This window comes from Bombus flavifrons, unplaced genomic scaffold (genome assembly GCF_040668555.2).
Source record: "Bombus flavifrons isolate JBK064 unplaced genomic scaffold, iyBomFlav1_principal scaffold0040, whole genome shotgun sequence".
Classification (NCBI taxonomy): Eukaryota; Metazoa; Arthropoda; class Insecta; order Hymenoptera; family Apidae; genus Bombus; species Bombus flavifrons.
This window is the reverse complement of record NW_027184785.1, coordinates 28,973-52,043: the sequence shown is the minus strand read 5'-3', so window position 1 is coordinate 52,043 and position 23,071 is coordinate 28,973. Positions and strand designations below refer to the sequence as shown.

At 31.4% G+C, this 23,071-nt stretch overlaps 3 protein-coding genes across 3 annotated transcripts; 2 read left to right on the top strand and 1 right to left on the bottom strand.

The window, feature by feature from the left end:
- The first annotated feature begins 287 nt into the window (after positions 1-287).
- On the top strand, positions 288-3,191 carry LOC138189411 (odorant receptor 4). Its single transcript, XM_069131467.1, has 5 exons — positions 288-543; positions 1,306-1,642; positions 1,830-2,042; positions 2,119-2,232; positions 2,943-3,191. Exons 1-5 carry the CDS (start codon positions 290-292, stop codon positions 3,138-3,140), a joined length of 1,116 nt encoding a protein of 371 aa, XP_068987568.1. The 5' UTR covers positions 288-289; the 3' UTR covers positions 3,141-3,191.
- A 4,322-nt stretch (positions 3,192-7,513) lies between these two features.
- Positions 7,514-15,160, top strand: LOC138189417 (odorant receptor 13a-like). The gene is made up of 8 exons (XM_069131475.1): positions 7,514-7,849; positions 8,068-8,280; positions 8,357-8,476; positions 9,187-9,342; positions 13,766-13,996; positions 14,144-14,257; positions 14,366-14,521; positions 14,998-15,160. Exons 1-8 carry the CDS (start codon positions 7,538-7,540, stop codon positions 15,046-15,048), a joined length of 1,353 nt encoding a protein of 450 aa, XP_068987576.1. The 5' UTR covers positions 7,514-7,537; the 3' UTR covers positions 15,049-15,160.
- Positions 15,161-17,385: 2,225 nt separating this feature from the next.
- Positions 17,386-18,802, bottom strand: LOC138189426 (piggyBac transposable element-derived protein 4-like). The gene is made up of 3 exons (XM_069131482.1): positions 18,757-18,802; positions 18,572-18,665; positions 17,386-17,773 (listed from the first exon to the last, which is right to left on the bottom strand). Exons 1-3 carry the CDS (start codon positions 18,800-18,802, stop codon positions 17,386-17,388), a joined length of 528 nt encoding a protein of 175 aa, XP_068987583.1.
- Positions 18,803-23,071: the final 4,269 nt, after the last annotated feature.

Genomic DNA, 23,071 nt, shown 5'->3' with positions numbered 1-23,071 from the left:
AAGCCTGCAATCTTTGTGATATTATTTGCAATATTGATGCGCACCCTGGGAATCCGAAACAAATGTTGTCACTCGTGGATAATTTGCGTATGTTTCTGCGTGATTTTCACGGAGCGATCAGTTTATCGCGAGACTGCATGGAAGTAAGGCTCTTGAATCTCTGTCCCGCTATAAATTTATTAACGGTGATAGTGATGCATGCGTGTGGAAATTACGTGTGCAATCTTTGTATATAAGAAGGAAGCACTAAAATAATTTAAGCAAGAGGATATAATTAATTTTATGCGAAATGATGTTAAACACGATCAGCCCGTCTGTTAAATTTGGCCTTCATTTTTGTGGTGTGTGGCCTGGAACACCATTTCACTTCCTACATAAGTTATGTTGGGTGATAGCGATAATTACGCTTCAGACTTATCAATACATATATATCGTTATACATTATAACACCGATACTCTTATGAACATAGTAGAAAATTTGAGCATCGCCGTGCCTTTCAGTTTACTGTTTATCAAATTATTTGTTACTTGGACGAATTATGGGTAAGTTACCCTGCTTTCGATGGAGATTCATGAGTAGAAATTCTACCTATACGTGCATCATATTTCTCGTGTATCTTCTGTTTTAAATATCGATTTTTTTTACTTTTGGAGCAGTATGGTTTTTAATATGATGAGATTTTAAAGATATACACAATGATCTCGCGGGAAAGTTTATATTTTTATGAATACAATTATTTTTTCAATGTTATTTATTTAATTGTTGCCTTTCGGCTTCGAATAGTTCCCAGCAATCAACCTTGCAACCGTACATAAGCTTTACACGATACAAGGATAATATTTTTCTTCAACACATTAACACTTTATGAATACAGGTAAAAGAGTGGAATTTAAATAGAGATTTGTTTCACTACTGTTGTTGCTGCAGTTTGGATATATATTGTCGCATATTATCCGTTCCACGCATTTTTGCACCTTTAAATTTTTGGAGTCGTCTCTCTAGCTTGTTCAGATTGAGAGAAAAAAAAACGAAAATGTGAATCGTTCAATGCAACTCACTCAGTGGAATTTAAAATGAAAGCTATTTTGTATTGTTGAGTATTTTTATGTGTTTATGTTGTTTTGTCATGAATTATTCCGAGTTTTCAATTTAAGAATGCAACATACAAGAATTTATTTTTACGTGTAAAACCATCTCACACTACCTTACTGCCAAAATTAGAGATAACTGTCTAATAAAATTCTTATATAATAATGTTTATTTGATACAATTTAATGTTTATTCCATATATCAATACTTCACAGCTTGTTTTGCGATATTTTATCAACCATGGAAGAGGACTGTCAGAAATATGCTAATATCGATATAAATAATCTGATAACAAAAACCGGGTTGTTCTCCTTTTATGTAACTAGCATGATCATGTCCTCGTATCTGGTGTCTGCGGTTTGTTATCTTCCCGGCGCTATTGCATTTCAAGGAACAAACGACTCAATGTCTCGAGAGCTTCTCTTCAAAATGGATTTACCATTCGAGACGAGTAAATCCCCGAATTACGAACTTGTGGTTACTACACAATTTATTATTCATTTCTCAGCGGCCCTTACGTTCGGAACGTTCACTGCCCTGCTTTTCATGATGGTGAGTATAAATTTTAGGCTCCTGTCGAGCAGTTATAGATATATGTTTTGTTCAAAGTGTAAATCATGGAAAAATATTTATTTTTAATACGATTACCGTACTAAACAAAACTTTTGTTGCATGAAATTTTATGGCCATACTGGAGCTATCCTTAATAGTCTTATAGCATTGAAATTATTATTTTTAGACAGTGCATGTAGGGTGCCAAATCGACATAATGTGCCAGAATCTAACAAATGCTTTTTCTAAAAATGAAAACAAGTTAAAATTTTTTATTAGTAGATATCAAGAAATCATTACTTTTGCAGAGAAAATTGAGAAACTTTTTACGTATATAGCTCTTAGCCAACTTGTATCAAATACAGTTAGTACTTGCTGCGAAGGATTCCTCATTGTACTTGTAAGTAATGAGTATCCGATTTGCGCATACAATACTTTACTTTTTCACTGCGTCATGTACGAAATGAATGTTACAGGCTATAAACGATAAGAGTGGACTTGTTATACTGATCAAATCTGTTGCATTTTATACAGTTATTTGCTTAGAAGTTTTCATATATTGTTTCGCTGGGGAATATCTTCGCATTAAGGTTGTTGTATACAATATCGTTTTGTTTTTTATTTGCACTATATCAGATACACTGTACTGAAAAAACATATAATATTTTTGACGAATAATTGTTTTGGAAGCAAAATAGCTGTAAGGGCAGCTGGTACCAATTGTTTAATTATTTCTTCTTATAAATCTTCCATAATTTTTATTAACTTTATTTCATTTTATTAAATTTGTAAATATATATAATTCATATTTTATATTATATTAGAGCAAGGCGTTTAAGTGGAGACAGTAGTGCACGAGAGAAATATGTTTAAGATAAAGTTGAACGTTCGTAAGCAAGAACGAAATGAAGAAGAGATAAATCCCCCCAAGGCTAATTACGTCTTATTAAAATAGTTTTTCTCTGTTCTTACGCAAAGAAGATTCGTTCAAACAAATCTGTCTACATTTGTGCCAAATTGTAAAAGTGAATTGCGTTTAAGGTACACAAAGCGAGGAACCGTAAAAAATATATTGCACTCGCAAGTGTGCCAATATCTCTTTGACTTTGAAATGTTTATTATTCTTTCTTCGTTTCCTTGAATTGAATCGTTCAAACTTCTATAAGTATACACTAGTTCTCTATGTTAAAAAGTACTAAAAGACATACGTATTTCGTATTAACATATCGCTTCGATGTGTAAATATGATTAAAAGAAAGTTATTAATACTTTTCATTTAAAATATTTGTTTCGTTATTAGAGCCAATTAATCGGCGACACTGCGTACAATATACTCTGGTACGATTTACGTCCAAACAAGAGCCGACTTCTGATACCTGTTATATTAAGGTCTCAAAGAGGTTTCACATTGACTTTCGGAAAATTTTCAAAACTTTCCCTGGAAAGCTTCACAGGCGTAAGTTATTTATTCTCTATCCATTTAGATCATATATTTTAACTGGCATGTAAAAACTACTTGTAAAAGCGATGGTTAAAGGAATTTTCAGTAACATTAGGGTAAGTCACGCGCGTGTAAAGTACAATGGCTATAAAATGTATTGGACACACCATTATATTTATTACAGCATTCACGTACTAGTTCATTATTAAAAATCCAATGAAATTTCGTATCATTTAGCAGTGCTATCACGCGAATACAAAAATTTAATACTATGAAAATGAAATTTATAGTACCTGATAAAAACATGCTTTATTGTAAGATAAGGACGTGAGCCAATACTTCTTCTAGCCACTGGAAATAATACAAGGAGTAATATTACTTATTATTGCATATAGGTAATATATTCGCATATAATTGTGAGAGCCATTGGAATCTTCAAAGTGAAGCCAGTACCATATGAGTTTCTCTCGTAATTTTCGAAGATGTTGCTATTTTTTGCAATAAGTATATCAGCTTTTGCCTTTGTAATACATAATACGTGGCGTTCGTTTCGGCTATCAGAGTAATTCGAAACACATAGCTCCTTGTAATTTAATTTTGTTATGTGTATATTCAAAACATGACAGTACATGGAATGTTCTTCTGTCAAAACAAGTGATTTCCGACAGGCGCGAGAATAGGAACACGTGTCTCCTGCAAAAGGGATGTTTTAAAATAAATGATTACGATATCCCTGCTACCAATTAAGCATAAAATATGGTTTTTCATTATTTTCAATTAGATCAAATTTCGTTTGATCAGAAAAGATATTATTAGTTTTAATACGTATACATAGGTAATAGGTTTCTTGTACCATTTCCTTTATACGATGCGTTCTTATATTTAATATTAGTCAAAATTCCTTTAGTCTTTGCTTTTGCGCAAAAGTAAAATTCTATCTAGTCGGAAACTTTTTCACGTTAATGTCTGTTTGATTTTCGACGGAAAATTATGCTTTTGCTTTGTCAAAATTGTCGCTATTCAAGGGACACACTTTTATGATATTATTTTATCTTTTACATTTATAGATTATGAAGGTTTCAGCGTCATATATGTCGGTACTTCTGGCATTATACTGAGAAATATAAATGGTAACTTCGATGTTGGAATTATCGTATCAAGCGTACAATCGATTTATATCTAGCTATTGTTACCTGGATTGTTATACAAAAAATTACAAAAAGAAAAAGGATGTCATTGTTGTATTAATAATGAAAAATAAATAGTATATAAAGTGTTAAGATGTACTTATTTAACATATGGTATACCTCGTATCTGATAATTTTCATTTGTAAATATTTATGACGATGCGTTTAAAGAGATATTGTTTAATAGGACAGCGTATTTATAACTATTACAAAGGAAGAAATGTAAAGTGATGATAAATAAAAGACAACAATCTAAAGATTCTTTTGTAAAGTAATTTATCGTTGATATCGTGTGTATCTTTAAAATATGTCGACTCCTTTGAAAATTATTCTAATCATTATGAGAGGTCACTATGAAAAATGGTAAAAGTGTATAATAACTGTGTTTCTTGAAGTCGATACGCAATTAAGTGTATATATGGGCAGACATTCGAAATTGTCGAAAAAGACTGCCTTGAAAATTCAGTCATAGACAAAAATTTTATCTTTCCCTAAATTTTTTTCTACGCTCTCGATTTGTCTTTCATAATTCGATATAAGATAGTAAGTAATATTTTGAAATATTAGATAGATAGATAGCAATACTAGGATAACACGAAATAGTTCTTGCGTATTTTTTAACAAATCGCGCGATAAAACGAAGGGCAGCATTTTTATATGTACTTGTCAAAAGTTATTATTGATTTCGTTTGAAATATGTTTGATAATGTCAATATCAAATTGCTTAAGTAAATACAGATTATGTATTAATAAAGAAAGGCCGAAAGCTTTCGATGTCACAACTTGATACTGACGTAATATATGATTTCAAAAATACATACACGCATGTAGATACGCATATTTGGTATACTGTATCACTTGTTATCACTTATATTCTTTTAACTTTTTAGATTTTAAAAGCTTCTGCATCATATGTGTCGGTATTGTATGCGATGTACTGATTGCATAGGAGTTCATTATAAGGAATAAAATGAGTATATAGTATATGTATCTACATATATGTTATATATTCATATATAATGATATGTATAATTAAATATATAAATGGACTGGAATATGATTGCAAATTTATCAATAACATTGTATTATTTAAATAAATACTATATCATGTAAGGCAACAGAATTTAGGTATTCTATAATTAAAGCTTATAAAATCGATATTCATTAATTGTACAATTGTCACGACTATTATGGTAGGATTCTACAAATTTAATATTAATATAAATTGGTTAAATCGCATTATTGAGACATTAGCTACATTGTAAGTTATCACAATAATTAGATGACATATTTGTAATTTTTTGGGTTTCAATATCTTCATTGGTGCATTGTACTTTATTGTGTAGTTTCGTGAATATTGCAGTTCACTTTATCAAGGAATTATTATTACCTTCGTCCACCTTTTTCGCTACCCATGCACGTTTATCGAACTTTACCTGTCAGATCTCCCTCTTGAAGATCAGTTTTTCAGTCGTCCTTCGTAACATAGAATATGATATTACACTTTCCAGTATTAGTTTTCTATTCCAAACTTTTGCATTTTCTTCAAGTTATAAGAAATCTAATTTAATATGCAGTTGCATGTCGCGCATTTGCTTCTGCACTTTTCCGTGCAAACCAGTAGTTGTAACAAAGTTGGAATTATATTTTGAGCAACATTCTCTTCTTCTATCCCCTAGTTCTGTTTCCAGCAAGCCTGCAATCTTTGTGATATTATTTGCAATATTGATGCGCACCCTGGGAATCCGAAACAAATGTTGTCACTCGTGGATAATTTGCGTATGTTTCTGCGTGATTTTCACGAAGCGATCAGTTTATCGTGAGACTGCATGGAAGTAAGGCTCTTGAATCTCTGTCCCGCTATAAATTTATTAACGGTGATAGTGATGCATGCATCTTTGTATATAAGAAGGAAGCACTAAAATAATTTAAGCAAGAGGATATAATTAATTTTATGCGAAATGATGTTAAACACGATCAGCCCGTCTGTTAAATTTGGCCTTCATTTTTGTGGTGTGTGGCCTGGAACACCATTTCACTTCCTACATAAGTTATGTTGGGTGATAGCGATAATTACGCTTCAGACTTATCAATACAAATATATCGTTATACATTATAACACCGATACTCTTATGAACATAGCAGAAAATTTGAGCATCGCCGTGCCATTCAGTTTAGTGTTTATCAAATTATTTGTTACTTGGACGAATTATGGGTAAGTTACCCTGTTTTCGATGGAGATTCATGAGTAGAAATTCTACCTATACGTGCACCATATTTTTCGTGTATCTACTGTTTTAAATATCGATTTTTTTTACTTTTGGAGCAGTATGGTTTTTAATATGATGAGATTTTAAAGATATACACAATGATCTCGCGGGAAAGTTTATATTTTTATGAATACAAGTATTTTTTCAATGTTATTTATTTAATTCTTGCCTTTCGGCTTCGAATAGTTCCCAGCAATCAACCTTGCAATCGTACATAAGCTTTACAATACAATACAATACAAATTACGATACAAGGATAATATTTTTCTTCAACACATTAACACTTTATGAATACAGGTAAAAGAATAGAATTTAAATAGAGATTTGTTTCACTACTGTTGTTGCTGCAGTTTGGATATATATTGTCGCACATTATCTGTTCCATGCATTTTGCACCTTTAAATTTTTCATAAACATAAAAATCCCCAATCTTATCAGACTGATTTGTCATTGAGTTGGCACTGAATTATCATTGATGAACATTGTTTCTCGAGCTGCGGATAATAATAGTGATAGATTAATAAAAGGACGAACAAATTTTTGTTCCGTCGATCGAATGTTATATGCTACATAAAAAAATTGTTGCTACAACATTAATATAATTACAACAATAATGAATTGAAACAATTCAACAGAATTTACTTGTTAGTCTCGTTAATTCTTAATTTTTCAATATTTTCAACGTATTATAAATAAACATAATGTTCCTTCGCGTGTACTATTTTATTACATGTGTGTTATGTTAATACAGTTCGATAATTGATAGTAAATTTAGTAGAGATGCGTGAAAAGAGGGAGTTCTTGAAATTGGGGGGTAAAGAAAGGTTTTGTCTGCACGTGACCGCATATATCCCATACATGTCTCTCTAGTTTCTCTAAATTGTGCAAAAAAGACGAAAATGTGAAGATTCCTATATAATAATGTTTATTTGATACAATTTAATGTTTATTCCATATATCAATTCTTCGCAGCTTGTTTTGCGATATTTTATCAACCATGGAAGAGGACTGTCAGAAATATGCTAATATCGATATAAATAATCTGATAACAAAAACCGGATTGTTCTCCTTTTATGTAACTAGCATGATCATGTTCTCGTATCTGGTATCTACGGTTAGTTATCATGCCGGCGCTATTGCATTTCAAGGAACAAACGATTCAATGTCTCGAGAGCTTCTTTTGAAAATGGATTTACCTTTTGAGACGAGTGAATCCCCGAATTACGAACTTGTGGTTACCACACAATTTATTATTCATTTCTCTGCAGCTCTTGCGTTTGGAACGTTCACTGCCCTGCTTTTCATGACGGTGAGTATAAATTTCATGCTTCTGTTAAATAGTTCTAGATATATTTTCCTTAGAATATGGTTATTTAAGAAACTGTTTTTCTTCAATGTGTAAATTATGGAAAAATATTTATTTTTAATACGATTACCGTACTAAACAAAACTTGTGTTGCATGAAATTTTAAGGCCCTACTGGAGCTATCCTTAATAGTCTTATAGTATTGAAATTATTATTTTTAGATAGTGCATGTAGGGTGCCAAATCGACATAATGTGCCAGAATCTAACAGATGCTTTTTCTAAAACTGAGAACAAGTTAAAATTTTTTATTAGTAGATATCAAGAAATCATTACTTTTGCAGAGAAAATTGAGAAACTTTTCACGTATATAGCTCTTAGCCAACTTGTATCAAATACAGTTAATACTTGCTGCGAAGGATTCCTCATTGTACTTGTAAGTAATGACTATTCGATTTGCGCATACAATACTTTACTTTTTCACTGCGTCATGTACGAAATGAATATTACAGGCTGTAAACGATGAGAGTGGACTTGCTATTGCTATACTCGTCAAATCTATTGTATTTTACATAGTTATTTGCTTAGAAGTTTTCATATATTGTTTCGCTGGGGAATATCTTCGCATTAAGGTTGTTGTATACAATATCGTTTTGTTCTTTATTTGCACTATATCAGATACACTGTACTGAAAAAACGTATAATATTTTTGACGAATAATTGTTTTGGAAGCAAAGAAAGCAAGGAATAGCTGTAAGGGCAGCTGGTACCAATTATTTAATTATTTCTTCTTATAAATCTTCCATAATTTTTATTAATTTTATTTCATTTTATTAAATTTGTAAATATATATAATTCATATCTAGAGCAAGGCGTTTAAGTGGAGACAGTAGTGCACGAGAGAAATATGTTTAAGATAAAGTTGAACGTTCGTAAGCAAGAACGAAATGAAGAAGAGATAAATACCCCCAAGGCTAATTACGTCTTATTAAAATAGTTTTTCTCTGTTCTTACGCAAAGAAGATTCGTTCAAACAAATCTGTCTACATTTGTGCCAAATTGTAAAAGTGAATTGCGTTTAAGGTACACAAAGCGAGGAACTGTAAAAAATATATTGCACTCGCACGTGTGCCAATATCTCTTTGACTTTGAAATGTTTATTATTCTTTCTTCGTTTCCTTGAATCGAATCGTTCAATGTTTTATAAGAAAGCACTAGTTCTCTATGTTAAAAAGTACTAAAAGACATACGTATTTCGTATTAACATATCGCTTCGATGTGTAAATATAATTAAAAGAATGTTATTAATACTTTTCATTTAAAATATTTGTTTCGTTATTAGAGCCAATTAATCGGCGACACTGCGTACAATATGCTCTGGTACGATTTACATCCAAACAAGAGCCGACTTCTGATACCTGTTATATTAAGGTCTCAAAGAGGTTTCACATTGACTTTCGGAAAATTTTCAAACCTTTCCCTGGAAAGCTTCACAGGCGTAAGTTATTTATTCTCTATCCATTTAGATCATATATTTTAAATAGCATGTAAAAACTACTTGTAAAAGCGATGATTAAAGGAATTTTCAGTAATCTTAGGGTAAGTCACGCGCGTGTAAAGTACAATGGCTATAAAATGTATTGGACACACCATTATATTTATTACAGCATTCACGTACTAGTTCGTTATTAAAAATCCAATGAAATTTCGTATCATTTAGCAGTGCTATCACGCGAATACAAAAATTTAATACTATGAAAATGAAATTTATAGTACCTGATAAAAACATGCTTTATTGTAAGATAAGGACGTGAGCCAATACTTCTTCTAGCCACTGGAAATAATACAAGGAGTAATATTACTTATTATTGCATATAGGTAATATATTCGCATATAATTGTGAGAGCCATTGGAATCTTCAAAGTGAAGCCAGTACCATATGAGTTTCTCTCGTAATTTTCGAAGATGTTGCAATTTTTTGCAATAAGTATATCAGCTTTTGCCTTTGTAATACTTAATACGTGGCGTTCGTTTCGGCTATCAGAGTAATTCGAAATTCATAGCTCCTTGTAATTTAATTTTGTTATGTGTATATTCAAAACATGACAGTGCATGGAATGTTCTTCTGGCAAAACAAGTGATTTCCGTCAGGCGCGAGAATAGGAACACGTGTCTCCTGCAAAAGGGATGTTTTAAAATAAATGATTACGATATCCCTGATACCAATTAAGCATAAAATATAGTTTTTCATTATCTTCAATTAGATCAAATTTCGTTTGATCAGAAAAGATATTATTAGTTTTAATACGTATACATAGGTAATAGGTTTCTTGTACCATTTCCTTTATACGATGCGTTTTCATATTTAATATTAATCGAAATTCCTTTAGTCTTTGCTTTTGCGCAAAAGTAAAATTCTATCTAGTCGGAAACTTTTTCACGTTACTGTCTGTTTGATTTTCGACGGAAAATTATGTTTTTGTTTTGTCTAAATTATTGCTATTCAAGGGCCACTTATTATTATATTTTAGGGACAATTATTTTATCTTTTACATTTATAGATTATGAAGGTTTCAGCGTCATATATGTCGGTACTTCTGGCATTATACTGAGAAATATAAATGGTAACTTCGATGTGGAATTATCGTATCAAGTGTGCAATTGACTTAACTCGAGCTATTGTTACCTGGATTATTATAAAAAAAATTATAAAAAGAAAAAAAATATCATTGTTGTGTTAATAATGAAAAATAAATAGTGTATATAGAATAAATATTAATGATAATTGAATTAAAAGAGGCAAATTAAGTTTATCTCCTTGCGTCAATAATTTTATTATATTCAATTGTTATTTATATTATGATATGCCTAAAATATGTATCATTAATCTCGTTTTCAAATTTATTTCATTGCGCCACGATGCAATTTTTCATTTATTATATTTTGTTAACGCCGATTGTTCAGTTTCAAGAACTGAACTATTTGTTATATCGTTTCTCATATTATATACTTACAGTTACATATTACTCTTGCGGCTGATCAAATTTTGTGACTGTTTGCCAAGAAATCTGAATATTAAGGTCATATTATGCATTAGAACCTTTCGAAGAGAGATATTTGCAACAACGACATCGTTTTCCCGCAGTGGCAATGAACTTTTTATTAACAATTCCCTGCACAGGATTCGCGAACCGTTGCAACACTAGAAACATGAATAGTCTTATGCAAAAAACTGTCATAAAACACATATACAGCGATTCTAGAAATATTTTCCAACAGAAACGCAACAACATCATTTAACACAGTATATAAAATACACGTATTTACTAATTTCGTTGAATGCGTAATATATGTCTATAAAATTGCGATAAGTCAGCGGGGATAAGTGTATTTATATGTATATCGAACATATCTTACCTCTGTTGAAAAATTAATTTATCTTCTTCTTATTGTACAATAGTCTTGTATAAAATTGTTTGATATGCCTGTCTTTTCTATCTTTTTTTTCTCATTTTAGTATGAATATTATATGGATATTGTTCTTTCCTTATCGAATCTCTTTTTTCATAAATCTTCTCTTCCTTCGTATTCTTCGGACAATCGTGAAATGAACTTTCCCGCTACTACGAACTTTCGATGTCCTGTGGTTTGGCAGAAAATGTTGGATGTGGAAAGAAAATTGGGTAAACTTTTCCTCTTCCTTTAATCATATATTTATGGCCTGTACTCCTACGAGTTACTCAACATCGGTTATACTTATCTGTATTCTTCGTTTCCCATGAATACTTTATAGACATATAGCCAATGCGCTAGAAGTAACATTAGAGACGTCTAGCAAATTTTTTCAACATACAGTGTTCAGTCGTCTATGCATAAACAGTTTAGCGCAAATACTTTCCATTGTATCATAGAGAAGTAAGAAAGACCGAATAATTTATCATTTCTAAAGCCAAACTTATCGGTCAGTTCGCTTAAAATGATAGCCAGTAAAAGTATCAGTCGCCCGGTAGTAATTGGCTTACGATTGACTGGAATTTGGCCAGATACATCGTATGAAATTATTGCCCGATGCATTTGGGTAGCTATCATCATGCCTGCACAAGTATTTCAGTATCGGTATATAATGAAGAACGTTAGTTCTGGAAACTTGGCAGACGTAATAGAAAGTGCGAGCACTAGTTTGCCTTATACTGTACTGTTATTTAAATTAATTAGCTTTTGGATTAAACGCGGGTAAATATCAATTCCTTTCTTACGCGCTTACAATTTAACATAGGAAACATAAGTTGATCGTGGACTTTTACGGAAATTTATATTTTTGTAAGAAATTATTCTACCTACCAAGTATTGTATTGTAGAAAGGACCGTACCTTGGATATTTTACATAGTCTTATATTATGCATACTCTGTGTAATTTTGCACTTTTAAATTTCCTTTAAACGTATAAAAATGAACGGTCTAATGAAAAGTTCAAAGGTCGTCGAGTTGAACTTCGAGAGAAATTAATTGGGAAATTATCTAAAATTTTGTCTTATCAGTCTATGTGCTACGTGTCTTATAATATTTTTCAGAATATTTAAAAACATGTTGGTGGGAATGTATTACGATTGGATCAACTCTTCCGCTGATAAAGCTAATGTAGATGTTATGACGAACAAAGCTGAACTTGCATACCGTTGCTCGTATTCGATTTTTGGCGTATATATTATTTCCGTTTTTATGTATGCCGGTGTGTTTCTGCAATTTATCCGTCAAGATCAAGACGATTTCAATATAACGTCCCGACAGTTATTAATGAAAATGGACCTTCCGTTCGCATATTATGAAAATCCTGTGTATCAATATGTATTTCTTGTACAATTTCTTCAACTGTTAGCTGTTGGAATTGGCATGGCTATATTAAATGCTTTGATAATTACATTGGTAAGTGTGTCTTGATATAGTAATCGAAAACACATTCATTTCACAGTTTATTAACAATCTGTCACACATACAGTGAGTACAAAAAGTATTTGTACGTCGCTGCACTTATTGATTTTGAGAAATTGTTTAATACTCGAAAATAAAGCTCAGCCTTTACGAAATGTCTTAAATACTTTTTTTAGAAACAAAGCTACGTGTATGAAGTAAACATGCTGCTTTGTTTTAACAAATTGCGTAGCATAGGCGTTTAATAGTAAGTTTAATTTGCTAAAACTCCTGGTATATTTCAGAGTTCGGATCTCCCAGTTTTCATATGAAAAGCAAGCTTTTATTGTTTTCTTTAGACGTCGAATTAGCAAATAAAAAAGTAATTTCTATTTTTTTACACGTGATGTACGCATAATATTTTTATGCAAATATTAGCTGAATCAAGTACAATCAGTTAAGATTTAGTGATATGCTCTGTGATGATTTTTAAGATATACTGCATTATAGAAGAGCGTATCTGTAATAAATATGAAAGAAAAAATGTAAAGTGGTGATAAATGGAAGATGACGAAAAAAGATATTGGTTTGTAGTAAACACGCGTATTTGTCTTTTTTTTTTTTTTTGTAAAATTACTTATTGTCGATATATTGTATATCCTTGAAAAGTATCGACTCTTTTAACAATTATGCTGATCGTCACGAATAAAAGATGTTAAAAGTATATAGGAATTGTAAGACCTATGCAATCGATACGCAATTAAGTTTATACTAATTTTCAAAATTGTCACAACATATTTCCTAAAAAATTAAACCTTAGACAACAAATCTTCTTTTTTAATTTGTTTTGGTATTCTAATGTAAGATAATAAACAATATTTTGAAAGAGTAACAAATGAACGAAGGAAATACTCAAGATTTATAATATAGTAGATACTTTATTTCGTGAAATTATGTTGCTAAAAATTGCTGAAATATTATATATGTATTATATTGTAACAAGTATTATTTAGATATTTCATATTGGTGGACAAATAGAAATCTTACACGAAGCTCTAGAAAATATTTCTATCAAAGATGAAAAACATGGATCATTGCGAAATGTCATTAAATCTTTAATCAATCGTCATTATCGGATTATTTTTAATTCGGAATATATCGAAAGTTTATTTTCGTATATTGCTTTGGTGCAATTATTGTGTAATACAGTAGTCATGTGCGGTATAGGATTCTTAATAATAGTCGTAAGTAATATTTACAAATATTATTTTTCATTAATTGCTCTTATTTAAATTATAATTTTATTTATATTTCACATCTAAGTTTTTTTGTATTGATTTATGGTTACGATTACAATTATAATTCATACTATTCTTTATATCGTATTGTAGGCGATTAATTCACACGGGGATGTAGGAATAGTTGTGAAAATTGTATTATTTTATATTGCTATAATGTTGGAAGCATTTGTTTTTTCCTATGCTGGGGAATACCTCAGTAGTAAAGTTAGTATGTAATTAAAATATATGCATACACGAAGTCTTACAAAATGTATACAGTAATTATTAATTATAAAAAGAGATACGTACAAATGTTTATTATTTTATTTTTAGAGCCTGTCAATTAGCACTTCAGCTTACGGTTCTTCTTGGTATTTACTAGAACCTAGAAACAGACGTGTCGTGATTCTTCTTATGATAAGATCACAAAGACGTTTGACAATTACTGCTGGGAAATTTATGGATTTGTCTATGTTCGGTTTTGCGAGTGTAAGCTTGATCTTTGTTACAATATAATAAAAATGTTTTTTCTAATAGGTGTTTCAAAAAATTTTAATTGAATAATAATAAACGTATGTCGCGGGAGAAGAATTTACAATAATAATAATAATAATAATAATAAGATTCCACGAAGTAGTTTTTGTATATTTTTTAACGAAATTTTTGATGGAGTGAAGAATAGCTTTTTATATCTACTTGTTAAAAACTTTTTAATTAACTTTGTTTGAATTATCTTTCAATTATGTTTCATGATGTTATTAATTTTAAATATTAATTTAATAATTAATTATGTTTCAATTATGTTTCAAATTACATATGTAGTTATGTGTCAATAAGACAGAAGGCGGAAGCTTTTGATCTCACAATTCAATATTGGCATATTATATGATTAAAAAAAGAAAAAACATAAAAATTCGCATATTTCGTGTACCGTATGTTATCACTTTTATTGTTTAATTTTTTAGATTTTAAAAGCTTCTGCATCATATGTATCGGTATTGTATGCGAGATACTGATTACAAAGGGACACATAGTAAGCAATAAAATAAGTATATCGTGTATGATATATATCATATATATCATAATTATATATTGAGAGACAATATACTAAAAGTAAGAACAACTAACTTCATGATTTTGAATTATTGCAAAATTACATGCTGTATTAAAAAACTTTTTAAACTAATGTCAAATGTCGTCGAGGAAGACGTTACTTGATGTTGATAGTTTCTTTGCAGGTGGACATGGAAGAATATAAAGATCAGCTACGTTTTTTAAATGCAATCACTGCGTTGAATTTTCTTTATGCGTTGTTCAATGCATCTTATTATTCATAGGGAAGATACATAAAATTGACGATTGAACCTTAGTTTTAAAATTACAAGCAATACAATTTTTTTTTGTCAGAAATATCTCTATATCATACTATGTAAGCTACCTGTAGGAAACGTTCGGTATCGTTCATTCGCGCATCATTAGCTTATGATTAGACGGTGCATCTTTAATGCATACATTACAGTTATGGAACCTAGATAGAAATTTGTTTTGCCATTAGAAGATTTTGTAAATATAGTTTTTATTTTGCATATATAGATTTCGCATACGTGCATATTTGGCTAGTGAAAACGAAAACGTTCTAAATACTTTAATTATATACTTACTCGAGTTATATATTACGTTTAACGTAAACGTTCGAAGAGTTCGCCTCGTGGTTCAACAAGCTGCTGCACGCCTCAACATTGACTTCCGTACTGGCTCAAAAGTATCAGGTATTCTTCGAACAGTTTCAACTCTATTTTGCACCTTTTCTTACAGATCGTATACGTTGTTTACTCGCGTTAAATACACAATAAATTTTAAATGACCCCAAAACCAAAAACCCAATGGATTCATCTCGCTCTATCCATCGGCTTGCCAGGGTAATGTTAAGACATTCTTTTGCAGAAAGAACACGAGGAGAGCACTTTGAACAGTTTCTTTAGTCATCCATAACTTGAAACTAAGGTATACAGGACGGTATATCCATATATTCATATTTCGCATGTTCATATTTTTTACTTATATTAATATATAGATTTACCTCTTGCGCGCATGCATTTGCATGTATGAATAAAAGCTACGACTCCTAGAGATACTGTCCTGGAGGTGTCTGGCGGCAGAGCATAAGCAGTATGCGAAGTTGTGGCAGTTGCGACGCCTCGAGGCGCTTGGAAGTATTTGACGGTAGCAGCAACGGAGTATTTTTCTGCATGAAATTCTGTTCGAAATCGGTTAACGTTAGCGGAGTACGTTGAGACGCCTAGAAACTATGTAACATTGGTTTGAGAAGCCACGATTAAGAAGGTATGTGTTCAGTATCGTAAAAGAATGCTGTGTCCAAGCGCAAATAATGTTTGCATGGTAAGCATGGTTCCCAAGAGCGAGAAACATGCCACGTTGGTCGTACTAGCGGTAATGTATCGTCGTGATGATATAATGACTGTTTGTTCAGTCCCAAGAACTGACCATATATATTACATCATTTATCATATTATGTATTAACAGTTGCATATGAGACTTCCCCGCTGGTCAAATTTTGTGTCTGTTTGTCTGAAGATCTAAACATTAAGGTCATCATATGCACTAGGGCTTACGGAAGACAGATCGTTTGCAGTAAGGATATCGTCAACAGTCCGTTCGTACATCAGAAATGATGATCTGCACAAACACCTTAATACGAAATTGGTGTACCAATATGCAAGAAAACGTACGGTAGCACGTAAACTCGGACTACAAAACCACCCAAATCAACCGGCTCAGATTAGAAAACTAGTCCATTAAGACGACTGAAAGGAATCGAACTTGCAGGACGCTGCACAAAATAAAATCTAAACCTAAGAACTCTGAAGGGTTGTTGCTGAACAATACGTCCTTATTTATATTTAATATTTTACTAACAACTTCCGCTGCAGAATTTTTGAACCATTGCAACGATCAAACAAAACAATCATAATACGGAGATTCTAAAAATTCTCCAATAGAAGCGCAATAAGATCCCTCAATACGGTAGGTATATACACATATATACAATGAGATTTTACAGTCAGATTTTAAGCGAAATTATCTTTACAGGCAGACAAACTAGCAGGAATATGAAGACTGAGATTGTTGGTCGAATCATTTATGGCATTTTTCGTGTCAAGTTGAATTAAAAATGAAAAATGTAAACGAGTTGAAAACTGAAGGAAAAGCTGATACACAGCGGACTAAAATACCGTCACTCTTCAAATTGTACCTATTGATTTATACTGGTAATGTATTAATAAATGTGTTCGTTGTCGCTAAAATGACAATACTTCCATATTTCGTGAAATCTATTTCATCGTATTTCCGAAAATGACTGTGCACAGTACCGGGTTTGTAAACCAATATTCATCTTTTTCTGATTTTTTTACAAGTCCCATTGTGATAATTAATCCCAAAAATTTCTTCATTTCTACGACATCGGTAGCCTCGTCCTTTTTCGTTTCATTATGATTGCCTTGTTGTTGATAATATCGATTTGTTTCTCTTGCAAGTAAGTTTAGCACTTCTTCTTCAATAAATAATTCTACGCTCGATTTTACATCTAAATGTTCACATAGTGTTTGTATTCCAGATTGTTCCATGCAGTCATGGAAAGCGGGATCGGAATCATTTTGCGACCATTCACTTTCATCACAATCGAACTCATCAGAAACTACACCATCATCGTCAGAATCACTAATTATCGATCTCTACATTTCGAAATCGTCTTTCTACAATATCACTTCCAGTGTCCGACGACTTATTATCACTGTTACTTAATAATACTTAATACCAAAGTTACTATAGTTAAAATTTTATCTATGTCCGGCGATAGATCTGTGCATATTTCCTCATCATTATGAGATGTTGTATAGGGAAACAGTATTATCGAGACAGGATATTTTACAATTATAAAATGTTTCGTGAAATGAAAATCAGCTGATCTTAGTTATTATGCTCGGAAAGCAGCGAACTGTTTGAATTTAACTAAAATGAGTTATGGAAATAGCGCTACATACAAGTAATGCGGTCCGACGACAGATAGCAGAGTGAAGTCACGACTACGTGACGCCAGACGAGAACCGCCAGCTGCCATAGGTGAATGGAGTCACGTATACGTGACAACGGCCATCAAAGTGTTACGATTTTAGAGTATTATTAATTGTTGGGTTTTAATAGCAGAGCGCACACATTCATACGAAGGAAAAGAAAATTTATATTATGTATGAAAAGTATATATTATGGGTAAATAAGAACTATAATTTAACTTTACTCGTTACCTGTTGGATGTATCGAAAAACGATTTAAAACCACTTATGTTACATTCGGAGGAACTCATTTGTTTTGCGTCAATTTGCTTATTTCGTTATTGACCAAAGGTTGTACGTAGGAGTGGATGTTGATGTTTCTAATTGGTGGAAAGTGTGCTAATTTAAATTACATTGTAATTTATTTATACCACAATTTCGTAGTAATTCAATTAGTTGTAATTACAGTATCGTAATGATCCTCTCTAAGAGCATTTCTTCATCTTGAAGATTCGTAAGATCCTCGAATGTTTTCCATTGTTTGGTGTTTAGAATCAACCCTATAAGCAGCATCTATATGTTTATATATAAATACCCTTAATATTTACCCTGAACGTTTGCGTGTGTCGTATACGTTAAACGATAACAAACGATAACAGTACTCTTTGATAAGAGTACCGTATCTCATATCTGACATCTTAGATAACAAAGGGAAGTAATATTTCCTAAACATTGGCGAAATTGACCCTCATTTTTTTTTTTGTCAATATAATTCTCTCTCGTGTATTGCACTTCTGTACAAAAGATTCGAATGAAATTCATTTTATATTATAGTGACCCTCCCATAGTGGCAAGCAGAGGGATCACGGCAGAACAATTTTCACACAAGTCCTCGTCTGACCATCCAATTCTTACAAATACATCCTCTGACCCGGGAATACTCCCGTTATTCCCGTATCTAAGGCACGAGCTAACTAAGAAATCTTACTGATGAATCCAGCAAGCACCGGACTATACGAAACTTTCCTTTCCTTCCTTTCCACTTTTTCTTCGTCTCTTTTATTTCTTCTTTGCAGAACCATAATACGATTCATTCGCATTCTTATTCTTTCTAAAAGATTCACCGCAAAGTTTATTCTTATTTGATTTCAATTTGCGATTGGTAATCGATAACGATAGAAAGTTTACTACTGTAATGGTAGTGATAGAATATTAAGAAATATGTAAATAATTTGCAAGTGAATCTGTGACGTATTACTATAACTCTTTTTTGTATAGCATTCTTTTATATAATCAGATATGTACTATACATTATATACTTAATTATACTTATTCGCATGTATATATATATATATATATATATATATATATATATATATATATATATATATATGCGTATAGATAATTAATAAATTATAAATTTGCTCATTTAACATTTTTGTACATAATACTGTCCCAGGCATTCGTGTGGAAGTCCTGTCCAAAAGGAATTTCTTTCCGACGTTTCGCCAGCATTGCAGCTTTTTCAAGGTCTAAAGACGCACCGAAACTTTTCTGATGGATTATCCTGAAATCCCAAGTCTCTTATAAATTTACAGTATAAAGAAAAAAAGAGAAACAAGAAAGAAGAAGATGTGAACTAGTGTGAAAAATTCATGTACGTAAATGTACGTAATCCATTATATATTTACATATGTATTAGGTTGTCCCAAAAGTTTCTTTTGTTTTATAAGGAAATAATAAATGCACAACACTTTTTGTTTTGTATTACTTTATTAAATTATGTATGATCCATTTTGTTCTGTTGGAACATATGGAATATATGTCTTTAAAGGAGCAATTTATGCTGTTAAAGCTAGTAAAAAACTGTCTGATAGAAGTTCCTGCTGGTACAAAACTGACATTATTTGCGACACTTAAAATCTTTCTTAATTTATTAATATGTGCATTTCTTTCATTTCATTTGCTGTCCGAGTCATAAACGGATGGCCGCTCCAAATCCCGAGCAAGTTTTTCATTTATAAAACGTTATAGAAAATGTTTATTGATAGCGTAACCTGCAACAGTAAAATGTTAATTATTTCTTTCGATCAGTTATTAGAATATTGGACATTGTAAGTATGCAAAAGAATTTTAATATGAAAATTGAGAACGTGAAACAAGAAGAACACCTCCTTCTTTTCTTTTCAAAACTTATATTGTCATTATGCTGCAGTTCAAGTTAAAACTTTTTCGGACTTAAGTATGTTAAGCGTGTTAAGCGTGTTAAGCGTATTATTCGTTTATTTCGCAGTGCAAATAACATATAGCTAGTGGAACAAAACCGATCAAAAGCTATTACGAGAGAAAAAGTTCTGTCTCCACTCTAGTAGCAGATGACCAAAAGCAAATGGTCAACAAATCGGACGCTGTTTTGTTATTTGTAAACTAAATATAAACTATATATGTGACAAATATATTTATGTTATATGTAGGTTTTATTCGTTGCATATATCATTACGTCAAATATTTTATAGTACAGTTAGAAGCTGTATGACAAAATACTGTATCGAATACAAAGAAACGAAAAATATCTTTCGTAATATTTTCTTTAGTATATAAATTTCCATAATTTTATAAATTATGCAAAATTGTTTAAAGAATGTATTTTCCATGAATTGTAATTTTATCTTTTTGTTTTTATCTTTTCATAACAGTGCTTTCTTTCTTGAAAGGGAAAATTTCTTCTTCAGCAGCGTTTCGCATAAGAAGTACGAACAGGAATGTTAGAAGACTACAACGAGCTGTACATGCAGCTTAATACATATTATAGTTTTAATTACTGACGCTAATTACTAACGCTGTAGAATGTAATTAATATTATAACATTCACTAATTATATGAAAAACGTTTAATTTTTTATAAATACCTTCTTTTACACAAAATAGATAATCATAATAATTGAAACAAGACAAATATTTTCTAAATTTAATTCCAATGATAAGATAGAAAAGTTTAACTTGTCCTTCATTTTTAAGTGCATTAAATTCGAATATTTTTTATTCACAAAAATAGATTCTTGTGGAGCAAGATATGTTACTAACAGTATATACGTATGAAATAAAAGCACTGTCTTTTATTGCGTTTATTGCCATATAAAATTTAGAATTTTGGATATGGTAACTTTGTTACGATAATGTTAAACGCCAAACAATAACGTAACAAATTAGCAAAGAAACGATGGCTTAAAAATTAAGCACCCGTAGTTTCTATATGATGAAAGACAATAATGTAAAAATTATTGCTTGAATTTCAGGAAATTCTAAACTAAATTATATCTTTGTATTATAATATCAGAATATATATAATACAAAAAAAAACACTAACAAACAAGGAGTGGAGGCACTTGTTACATTTTGTTTTTTATCCCTTTGGTCCTATGAAGCACTTCCTTTGTTTGTAATATTTGAATGTAAAATACTAAAAATACTAAATAATACGTACAGAACTGCCACTTAAACATTATTATCATTATTCACTTAAAAATTAAAGTTCAGAAAACAAATGATTCAATAATATTGTATACAAATGAAAGAAAATGCATCTATTCCCGGTTTAGTAGTAAACTAGCGAAGTTTAAGAAATTTTACACGCAAGTTCTTATTCCACAATGTTTTCCAGTTTCTCGTGAATTTTCTTCATCGCGTGACTCAAATAATTTATTGTGCGCTCACCTGTGCCTGTCGTGCATTTATGCTTGCATCTTTTATGAAAATCACTTTCCGCTGCAAATAAAATTGAGATTGCATTACAACTCGAGCAGCACTTTCTGTAGTTGCGCCTGTTCCCAGCAAACCTGCAATCACTTTGATATTATTTGCAACATTTATGCGATCATCGCGTACGGAAAGAGCAAATGCTTATCAATAGCGAATAAGTTCCACAAGTTTGAACGCTAGCAGTGTAATTTTGCTACAAAATGTTCAGTCTAGCGTGACGAGGTGTAGCAGCACGTTCATGTTTTATAAATCTGTCGATGGTGATAGTCCGACTGCGAATTCTTATGCAAATTCGTATTTTTGTGAAAATAATTTAAAAAGTCGGACCTAAGCAGAAGTTTATTTTGCCTGTTAAATATTATGTCAGGTGCTGGATATTTTGTACAGTGGCGGACAAAAGAAAGTTTGTAAAATAAGAAGAATAAAAGGACACCGTAATTTTAAGCAGCGGATTTATATTTAATAAAAGAAATATATATATATAATATACAGTGAATTTCGCTTGTTTGAGCCATCGCTTAATCGGTGCAACAATTTATATGAGACAATGTTGAAAGAACAGAACCTAAAGGAACGAATTGCTCTAGTTGTTTTCTATTAATTGGGGCAACTTAGTTGTCGCTTAGTTGGGACAGATGATGTATGCAGAAGACAGCAAATGGGACAGCACAGGGCGCAGGAACAAGAAGGCTACTCTTCTCTGTCACTATATTATATTGCAATATGATCTTATTTGCAACGTGACACTTTCGGGCAAAATGTATTTCTCTGGCTTGCCATCTTTTCGTAAACGCACTGCTTATGTTTTGCATTCCTCTTCTGTTCGTAAATACGACAGCACGGTTTTTATATAAATTGAGTCAACGATGTTCACGTATCTTTCCGAATACGTTGTGCATTTTGTTGTAATTGGATTTTTTAGAGAGACTCTGAAGACTCGCATTGATGAAAATATTAATGATATCGATGGTTATTGACGAAGAATGAAAATAGTTCATTGTTCATTCAAGCTATAGTTCGTTTTATATAATTTTCACTACCGTATTTACGTATCCGATAATTCGCATAATAGAAATAGCCGCTTAATCGAGTGAAAAAACGCTGGACCCGATATGTTTCAAATAATCGAAATTCACTGTATAACACAGGATAAATGATTGTTATCGATATGATAAAAAAGCTTTACGAAAGTTAGTAAAATTTCTAAA